At 55.8% G+C, this 9,830-nt stretch overlaps 1 protein-coding gene across 3 annotated transcripts in view; it reads left to right on the top strand.

Moving 5' to 3' along the window:
• The window catches only part of CAMTA2 (calmodulin binding transcription activator 2), a 14,413-nt gene extending 5,159 nt beyond the window's left edge, over positions 1–9,254 (top strand). For all 3 annotated transcript variants that reach the window (XM_010847406.1, XM_010847403.1, XM_010847404.1), the window contains 13 exons: positions 539–665; positions 2,217–2,351; positions 4,128–4,243; positions 4,835–5,019; positions 5,324–5,402; positions 5,541–5,763; positions 5,948–6,249; positions 7,295–7,491; positions 7,724–7,907; positions 8,127–8,198; positions 8,519–8,688; positions 8,869–8,943; positions 9,050–9,254. In XM_010847406.1, the coding sequence (XP_010845708.1) occupies positions 539–665; positions 2,217–2,351; positions 4,128–4,243; positions 4,835–5,019; positions 5,324–5,402; positions 5,541–5,763; positions 5,948–6,249; positions 7,295–7,491; positions 7,724–7,907; positions 8,127–8,198; positions 8,519–8,688; positions 8,869–8,943; positions 9,050–9,113 (1,929 nt within the window). In that variant the 3' untranslated portion in view covers positions 9,114–9,254. The remainder of the gene's footprint in view (positions 1–538; positions 666–2,216; positions 2,352–4,127; positions 4,244–4,834; positions 5,020–5,323; positions 5,403–5,540; positions 5,764–5,947; positions 6,250–7,294; positions 7,492–7,723; positions 7,908–8,126; positions 8,199–8,518; positions 8,689–8,868; positions 8,944–9,049) is intronic.
• The last annotated feature ends 576 nt before the right edge of the window (positions 9,255–9,830 follow it).

The raw sequence follows: 9,830 nt of genomic DNA, 5'->3' as shown, positions 1-9,830 counted from the left end.
CCCTTTTTTCCTCCCTCCTTCTACCTGTGACTTGTGGTTGTATGAGTCCCTTAAGTGCCCCGGGGGACTTTATTCCTTTGGTGACTGGGTGGGGTGGGGAGGGCCTGGGACAGTTCAGCCTGAAGAAGAGAAAACCCAACTGGGATGTGATGGCAGACTTTGAGAAGCTGAAAGACTGTATTCAGCAGTCAAGTTCTGCTTTGTGCTGCCCCAGAGATAGAAAGCAGGAACTTCTCTAGGGGTACCAGGGGGCCCCAAGAAAAGACTTCCTCCCAGTGATAGCTATCTGCAAATGGGATGGTAGCCTTGGGAGAGGCAATGAGTTCCCCGTTTCTAGCAGATTCAAGTAGAGGGCAGGAGTGTGGGGAGAAAGGACAGTGGATCTCACTCCACTTCATGTCCAATCTCTGTACCCCAGACCTTGGGGTGTACAGAGAGCAATAGGTCCTCTCTTAGGGTCTGAATGAATGAAGGAGTGAGTAATTATACCCAGCAGAGAGAGCCCCCAGTCACATGGCTCTCTGACTTCTGCCTGCAGGGTGGGGTCAAGGTGCTCATCACAGGACCTTGGACAGAGGCCGCTGAGCATTACTCCTGTGTCTTTGATCACATCGCCGTGCCAGCCTCACTCGTCCAGCCTGGTGTCTTACGCTGCTACTGTCCCGGTATGGGGACTGGGGGTGGTAGGAGAAGGGACAGAAGACATGACTGTTAGGATTCCCAGGAAGCACTAGGAACAAATGTGTTGGGTTGTTCCTGAGAACGTAACCACCTCAACCAGTCCTGGGGCTGAGCCCGGTGGTTGCCCCCCGGCCACCGCCCTCCAGCAGGCAGATGAGTCTGAGCTGAAGTGTCAGAGGTCTAGATTCTAATCCAAGAAATCTGCTGAGCTGATGGGTGATCTTGAATAAGCCTTTTTCTTTTCATAGGACCTTGGCCACCCCTTCTGTAAGATCAGCCATTAGACCCAAGGGGACTCTCATGGCTCTCCAGGCCCACTGACTCCAGTCCAGGGAGAGTCTCTTGGGAGAATGAGAAGGGAGAAATGTTGGTCTCCTCCAACCAGTTCTGAGACTGAGGGACACTGGCTTCAAGACCTGTGCTATCCAGTATGGTAGCCATGAGCCACGTGTGCCTATTGAAATTAATAGTTAAGATTAAATGAAGTTTCAAATTCAGCTCTGCCATCACACTAACCACATTTTGGTGCTCAGTGACCACATGTGCTCGTGCCCCCCGCAGGAGACAGTGCAGATGCAGGATGTCTCCAACACTGAGGAAAGTTCTTTTGAACAGCACTGGTCTGGATGTCATTGCCAAGATTCATCTCTGCCCTTTTGCCACCCCCTTTGCCCCTCACCTGACACTCAGCAGTGTTGCTGTGGGACCCCAAGGACCACTGGAGTGACATGTCGACAGCTCTGCTCTCTGTCAGTATGTCCTCCCCGAGTCTCAGCAGCCCTGTTCAGTGGTGGATAGCAAGAGAGGGGCTGAGACCAGAGACGTTGGGAATTGGGAGTCTCAGCGTCTAAGCTTGGGACCAGGGCCTGGTGGCTTTATCCTCAAGGCTATAGATATTGAGATTCTGGGACACCGCTCTCACTTGACCCTGTTGGTGAGCAGCTAATTCCTTTCCTTCACCTTAGTAACAGAGTTAAGGCCTCTGGACCTTGATCTTAGGAGATAAGAGATTTTACCATCATCAAATTGTTTATATGTAGAGGTATCTCTACACACCTACCTCCATCTGGCTCAGTAGGTAAAAAATCTGCCTGCAATGCAGAAGACCTGGGTTCTGTTCCTGGCTCAGGGAGATTCCCTGGAGAAGGAAATGGCAACCCACTCCAGTACTCTTGCCTGGAAAGTCCCACGGAAAGAGGAGCCCGGAGGGCTACAGTCCATGGGGTCACAAGAGTCAGACACAACTTGGTTGACTAAACCACCCATAGGTATCTCTTGACTCTGTTTCTATGCCTTGGTGCTGAACAATATCCTTAACTACAGGGTCTAGAACCCAAGGGGTCTCTGGCCCAGAGGAGCTATTAAGTTCTCAAATAAAGGGATTCCCTCCCCACTTAGAGCCAAGGCCACTGGAGCCAGGGGCCTCTAGGGCCACAACAGGGCAGGTAGGGGAGGTAGATGTGGAAGGACCACCTGTGGATCTGGTGAAGGAGCCCAGGAAAGAGAGCCATCTCGCTGATCCTTGCCCTCCCCAGCCCATGAAGTTGGGCTGGTGTCTCTGCAGGTGGCAGGGCGTGAGGGGCCCCTTTCTGCATCTGTGCTCTTTGAGTATCGAGCCCGCCGATTCCTGTCACTGCCTAGTACTCAGCTTGACTGGCTGTCACTAGACGGTAAGTTCTAACCTTCCACCCCACCGCCTTTGAGCATGACATGTTCCTAGGCCCATCTGGACTCCGGTGGCCACTGCCTTGCCCCCACTGTACCCCTCTTCCCAACTCCTGCTTCCTTGCTCATTTCTGAAGGAGCAGCAGATTTCCTTCACCTCCTCCTCCCTGTAAACCTTGGAGGCGGCTTTGTCCCAACACTTGTCCTGTCCATAGGAAGGGATCAAGGCCATGGGTGGGGCCGGACAGTGCAGAGCAACAAACATGGGATACACATGAGTGTGTATGTGCCTCCTGCTGCTGCTGCTAAGTCGCTTCAGTCGTGTCCGACTCTGTGCGACCCCATGGACTGCAGCCTACCAGGCTCCTCCATCCATGGGATTTTCCAGGCAAGAGTACTGGAGTGGGTTGCCATTGCCTTCTCCGTATATGTGCCTACACAATATATTTAAACTTTCCTATGGTTTTTCCCTCTAGTTATAAAGACAGGCATTAATTATAAAAAATTTTGAAGTTACAGAAAAGCACAAAGTAGAAAATGAAAATTCCCTGTAACAATGCTCAATAACATACACCACTTTTAATATATCTTCTTATATACAGAGATGCACATACATACATGTGTGTGTACGTGTGTGTGTATTTGTTTATATCCAGAGCTGTTAGTCCCCTTTACTGGTTATCCCTCCTGTGGCTTTCAGAATTGTTTCTGCACCTGCTTCTTTCTTGAGGTTTGCATGTCTCTGTTTCCTCCTGTTTAACCTGTGCTTTACCATCTCTCCTGTATGTCTCCTACCTCTCTCATCTCTCCATTCCTCCTTGGATTTTTGTCTTCACTTTCCTTCTTCATTCCCTATTGCTTGTTCGTTCTACATCCCCAGCTCTCCTTTGCCCTTTTTCTCTCCTCTCCTTCCCCTTGTTTGTCTTCCCCTCTCTGCTCTCATACCTGAGTCTCTGCTCAGAGCTCTTTACCCTCCTCCCCACCATCCCCTACCTTCTTGCCCGTCTGTCCTGGCATCTCAAAACATCCCCAGCCTCCACCTGTTTGTTTTCCCACGGCTCTGACCCCCTTCTTCCTCCCCTCCTCATCCTTGTGTGATCTCAGGAGGGAACAGATATAGCTCGGGATGTGTGCATTTGTGCATGGAGTGGGGGAGGAGGAGGAGAAATGGACTTGGCCATCCATCTCTGTCACCTCCCCTCCCCGCCATCCTCTTTGTGGACAGCTGCGGGGGGCCAGGAGGAGGGGGTGGTGCTTTTCAAATCAGTCTCTGAGTTCTTTGGGGCAGCGATTAACAGAGAGGAGGGACCCTGAAGTCCTTCAGCCCCAGCATGGGGGACGAAGGTAGTGTCTGCGGCAAGAAGGAACAAAATAAGCCATCTGGGAGTATGCGTATGTGCATGCACGTATGTGTGAGAGATCTGGGGCACGCGTGTGTGTGTGTGTGTGTGTGTGTGAGAGAGAGAGATCTGGGGCAACTGGGGCTGAACACCCAGCAAGGAGTCCTACAGTCTCTGTGTCTTGAAGGACACAGTCTTGGTTCTGCATTCAGGTCCTAGGTGGACACGTGGTATGAAGAGCCCTAGACTGAGGACTGGTCCTGGGGGGCTCTATTCAGAAGGTGGAGGGGGGGAGGGTAAAGGGCCATTGTATGGAGAAGAGGAAAGGATTGCTTGTGTCTTCGTCACTCAGACCCTGGGACAGGATCTGGCTTTGTTGCCCAAGGCATCCCCTGGACCCTGCCCAGTGAGCCCCCCCATGCCCACTCCTCTTCCCCACAGACAACCAGTTCCGGATGTCCATCCTGGAGCGACTGGAGCAGATGGAGAAGCGGATGGCAGAGATCGCAGCAGCTGGGCAGGCCCCCTGCCAGGCTCCTGACACCCCTCCAATTCAGGTACATCCATGAGGGCACTCTACAGTGAGGAGCAGGGGGAGGGTCTTCCTGTAGAAATCAGCTCTACTGTGTGACTCCCCTCACTGTCCAGGCCCCAGCCAGTCCCCTTCCCTTCTCCGTGACATCACCCTGCTCCCACCCCCACCCTGTGGCAGGAGTGGCTATTCTGGGCACCCTCTTGGCATGACAAGCTTCAGACTATTTCTGGTCTGAAGGAGGGTGGAGGTGAGGGTGGGGGAGGGGATCCAAGAAGTCGGGGCTCAGCACTCTGAGGGTTCCAGGTCTCTGAGGAAAGAAGGCTGGAGAGGACTCTAGGTTCTGAGGGGGAGAAGCCATCTGTGGATATGGCACTGATCTGAGCCAAAATGAAGGCACCACATGGGCATGCAGGCATGAGGTCTGGCTGCTGGAGAAAGCTGCCTGAGGGACAGGGAAGACTGACCAGCCATCAGAGGTCAGGGTGGTGGGAGCCTAGAATGAGAATTGTAGGGAGGGGGCAGAATTGGAAGCTGAGAGGACAGGGGTGGGGTGGCTAAGGCCATCCCAGGCTGGGGATGCTCAGGTGTCTGCCTGAGGGTGTGTGCACCACAGGATGAAGGCCAGGGTCCTGGGTTCGAGGCCCGGGTGGTGGTCCTGGTAGAGAACATGATCCCACGCTCCACCTGGAGGGGTCCTGAGCGTCTGGCCCATGGAAGCCCTTTCCGGGGCATGAGCCTTCTGCACCTGGCTGCTGCCCAGGGCTATGCCCGCCTCATCGAGACCCTGAGCCAGTGGCGGTGAGCTGGGGCTGGTGGGAGTTGGGGTAGGAGGGTGTCAGGGACTGAGGAGGAACTGGAGGCCTGTCCTGGGAGCTGGGGTCACTGTGGGAAGGAAGAGGGGCTGGAACAGGGTTTGCACTTGGGGGAGTTTTAATGTCCTCTGACTTACAATGCTGACTTCTTGACCTCCTTATAATCATTAATCTCTTTGATTACTCATCCTGTTGACCATAGTGCTTGCCAGCCCCTTCAATTCCGAAGTTCCTACTGGGCCCCCTTTATCCCTAACTGGGCTCCACTGTCCCTTTCCCAAACCCTCCAGGAGTGTGGAGACAGGAAGCCTGGACTTGGAGCAAGAGGTTGACCCACTCAATGTGGACCACTTCTCTTGCACCCCTCTGGTGAGGATGCTGGTTCCTAGTGCACGTGAACAATGGGAAAAGGGAGCAGTTCTTCACAGAGAAGATCGTTTGGGGGATGCAGGGAAGGAGTAAGGATAGGCCCATGCCTTACCTCCACTTCCGCCCTCTTCTCCTCAGATGTGGGCTTGTGCCCTGGGCCATCTGGAGGCTGCTGTGCTCCTCTTCCGTTGGAACAGACAGGCGCTGAGCATTCCTGACTCTCTGGGCCGCCTGCCCCTATCCGTGGCTCATTCCCGGGGTCATGTGCGCCTCGCCCGCTGCCTGGAGGAACTGCAAAGACAGGAAGCTTCTTCTGAGCCCCCACCTGCCCTGTCTCCACCCTCCTCCAGCCCCGACACTGGTGAGGGTTTAAGGGGAATGCGGGTGGAAGCACAGGCCAGGGGAAAAGCTAGAGGGTGGGAGACAGTGCAAGGAGAGAGGAGGTTGTAGGGATGGGGAGGTAAGAGCAGCAAGGCCAGGGAGATGGAGAGTGAGGAGAGGGCAAGTGACACCTTATGCTCACACCCCCTTCTCTCCCCTTGCAGGCCTGAGCAGTGTCTCCTCACCTTCAGAGCTCTCGGATGGCACTTTCTCCGTCACATCGGCCTATTCTAGCGCCCCAGATGGGAGTCCTCCCCCTATTCCTCTGCCAGCCTCTGAGATGACTATGGAGATGGTCCCAGGCCAGCTCTCCTCTGGTGCCCCAGAGGCCCCCCTATTCCTCATGGACTATGAAGCCACCAACCCGAGAGGGCCCCCACCCTCGCCGCCTCCTCTCCCACCAGCCCTGGATGACAGGGCTGCTCCTGAGGAAGCCGATAGTCCACCAGCTGTGGATGTGATCCCGGTACCACTTAGGTGGAGGGCTCCAAGCAGAGGGGGGTGCAGGGCTGGGGTGACGCCAGCCACCACAAGAAACATGCAGAGCCAGGCGGCAGTTTGGGAAGAAGGGGTCATTTACCCTCATTTGGGGACAGGCAAGGTAACCCTCTGCTTAAGCTTCTGTCAGAGCTTGGGATTCAGAAGTCATGAGGCTTCAGAGGTTAAAATTCTGGAGAATATCTTCAATTAGAGCTGGGTGGTAGGGGTTACCTGTTGTTCCATAAAGGGACAAGAGCGATGGCAGGAAGCGGGGAGGACAGAGGAGCAGAGAGGTCGGCAAGATGGAAGCGGAAGTGTCTGGCACTAACCAGGGGCCAGGGGGAGGCTTGCACATAGTAAGAGCTAAGAGTCTTGTAGAGTGAATGAACCCATGAGAGAGTGGAGAGTGGCTCTTCACGTGCAGCAGCCTGCTTCTCTGCTAGGGCCTGGGACATACCTGCTTTAGAGAGAGACTAAGGGATTAACCGGGGAGCACTAAAGTGCAACAGATTTAGAGAACACCACACGGTAGGCACCTTTATGTGAGACCAGCAGAAAGTGCTGCAGGCTGCAGGGCTGGAGCAGAGGCAAGGCTGGAGCTATTCAATAAGGTGTCATGTGATTGGCAAGCGCTGAGCTGATTCTTGGCGAGTTCGAGGAGGGGGTGGCAGACATGGCCAAGTTTGTGGGAGCTGGCATGGGTCAGGCTGGGTGGGACAGTGGGCAGTCAGCCTGGAAGGCTAAGCCCTTCATTCGCCTAGCTTCTGAATCCCCATGTGCTGTACGTCCTTCCTAGCCTATGTTTTCCATGACGTCTCAACACAGGGCTGTATTGAGTGGGACCCAAAGAAGTGTAAGTGAACCTGGAACACTGGCAAAGAAAGACAGGGTTAATGGGGGCAGGCATCCATGAGGCCTCATCGTCTGGGTCTGATAGGAGAAAGATAGGAAGTGAACTTATGCTATGGTCTTGGCAGAGCAAGAACAGCTGGGGGGCCCCTCAAGGTTCACCCAGCTTCTCCTTCATCCAGGTTGACATGATCTCACTGGCCAAGCAGATCATTGAAGCCACACCAGAGCGGATTAAACGAGAGGACTTCGTTGGGCTGTCTGAGGCTGGAGCCACAATACGGGAGAGGACGGGAGCGGTGGGGCTCAGTGAGACCATGTCCTGGCTGGCCAGCTACCTGGAGAACGTGGACCATTTCCCCAGCTCAGCCCCTCCAAGGTGACCAGCTTAGAACAAAGCCTCCAGATCCTTCAAAGGAACATGGGAGGGATAGAGTGAGGGAAGAAGCTGCACTATGGCCAGAGCCTTTGAGGAAGGGATTGGCACTGGCTGGAGAGCTCTGAAGTCACTCTCCAGACCCTGTTACTGGGGCTCTGCCTTCAGAGCAGCGCCCAGGTGGGAGAAGAGGGACTTCAGATGTCCAGGACATCCTTATCCCTGTTTCCTACAGCGAGCTGCCATTTGAGCGGGGTCGCCTGGCTGTCCCTCCAGCACCTTCCTGGGCAGAGTTTCTCTCCGCATCTGCCAGTGGCAAGATGGAGAGTGACTTTGCCCTGCTGACCCTGTCGGATCATGAGCAGCGGGAACTGTATGAGGCAGCCCGAGTCATCCAGACAGCCTTCCGGAAATACAAGGTCGGGGGCTTGGGGGCTTCAGGGGATGAATTACACAATCTTGAGTGGGGAGGTGACGGGTTCCCAGGACTGTGGGGGGGGACAGCAATCATCCAGAGAGATCTGGGGTAGGGTGAAGGGTCAAGGGACCCCAGGCACATTGGAAGAGCAGGTCAGATGTCAGTTAGGTGGGCAATTCCTAACTGATCCAGGTGCTGAGACTTCCTTCTTGCCACTTAGGGCCGGCGGCTGAAGGAACAGCAGGAGGTAGCTGCTGCTGTGATCCAGCGCTGTTACCGGAAGTACAAACAGGTGAGGATGTCCTCTCTTGAAAGCATACCCACCAACCCACACAGGCACCCACTCATCCCATCCCAGAGCATCCAGAATGCTGCAGGAGCCCTAACTCCCCTTTTCTCTCCACAAGCTGACCTGGATTGCACTTAAGGTATTAGGCATGAGACCTGGGTGTGAGGCTGTCTGTGATGATTCAGCCTTTCCTTCCGTGAGCGTGTGGATTAGAGAAAGAGATTTGCATCGACTGAACTTGAAACGGGGTGAGGGGTGACCCTTAGGGGTCTGGGTCTCTGTCCCTCCATGTCAGCCCCTGCCCTTCCTCCCCACCCCTGCAGTTTGCACTCTATAAGAAGATGACCCAGGCGGCCATCCTGATCCAGAGCAAGTTCCGAAGCTACTACGAACAGAAGCGATTTCAGCAGAGCCGCCGAGCGGCAGTCCTCATCCAGCAGCGCTACCGCTCCTACCGCCGCCGGCCCCCGGGGACCCTGCCTGCCCGCAACAAGTACGGCCCCAACCCTCCAGCCCTCAGTGCACACCCACTGTGTCCACGGCCACTGCCCACGGGCTCCCAACTCATCATCCTGCTCCTCCCCGACCCTTGCCCTGCCAAGTTCCCTAAGGGGCGGAGGGCAGGTGATTCCTGAGTGTCCTGTGCGGTCTCATCTCTTCTTCCTTCCACCAGAGGCTCCTTTCTCACCAAGAAGCAGGACCAGGCAGCCCGGAAGATCATGCGATTCCTGCGGCGCTGCCGACACAGGTGTTGCCCTTTCCCTCACTGGGGAGGACTGGGCCCCGCCGCCGCCTCCCCATCCCACCGCCCTAATCGGCCGGTCTCCTCTGACTCCTTCCTTGTCTCTCTGCAGGATGAGGGAACTGAAGCAGAACCAGGAGCTGGAAGGGCTTCCCCAACCCGGGCTGGCCACCTGACCTCTCCACTGCCTTTCTCATCACCCTGAGGGCCGCTTCTTGCAGTCTTAACAGGGAGAGGGCTCTCTGGGGGAGGGGGAGCCCCCTGTCGGCAGCTTTCCCGTCACTTTTGTGCTAGCCCGTCCTGGGTCTCCACCCCCCACCCCTCCGAAGTGCTGAACTCCCTCTCCCACCCCTGCCTCCTCCTCTTCCCTCCGGGTCGCGCTCCCTTCTCTTAGTCCCCGGCTCCAGAAGACCCATGCCCCACATACCTGCATCTTCAGCTGTGACCTCCGGAGCCCTGCCTGCCCCTTCTCCACAGCTCCCTCCCTGCCTGTGCCCACCTCGGCCCCTTCCTGACTTGCCTTATTTATTTGTTCGACGCGTCTCTGAATGTATCCGCCTCGGTCCCACCTCTGCCTTCGCTACGCGCGCGCCCCTCGTGTTTCAGGGCTGACCGTGCCCCCACCCCGACTCCGCATGTTTGCGTCTTGTTTCCTCCCTTTCTGGCCCTGTCTTTCCCCGTCAACTGACCGACTCCGGCCACCAATCTCGGGGCCAAAGGGGGGCTGTATATAGAAACGCGCTGCGGAGTCCTGCCCCGTCCCCGAGGGGAGGGGCCTTGTACATAATGTAACATACAGAGTATAGTGAAGAATCTATTTAAGGCGCCGCAGGGAGGGCTGCACGGCCGGGCTTGTGGTTCCTGGCGCGGCGGGGGCCCCCTGCCGGGGCCCC

This window comes from Bison bison, unplaced genomic scaffold, assembly GCF_000754665.1.
Source record: "Bison bison bison isolate TAMUID 2011002044 unplaced genomic scaffold, Bison_UMD1.0 scf7180017864249, whole genome shotgun sequence".
NCBI classification, from domain to species: Eukaryota; Metazoa; Chordata; class Mammalia; order Artiodactyla; family Bovidae; genus Bison; species Bison bison.
Note: the sequence above shows the minus strand (reverse complement) of the source record. Positions and strands in the feature narration are given on the sequence as shown.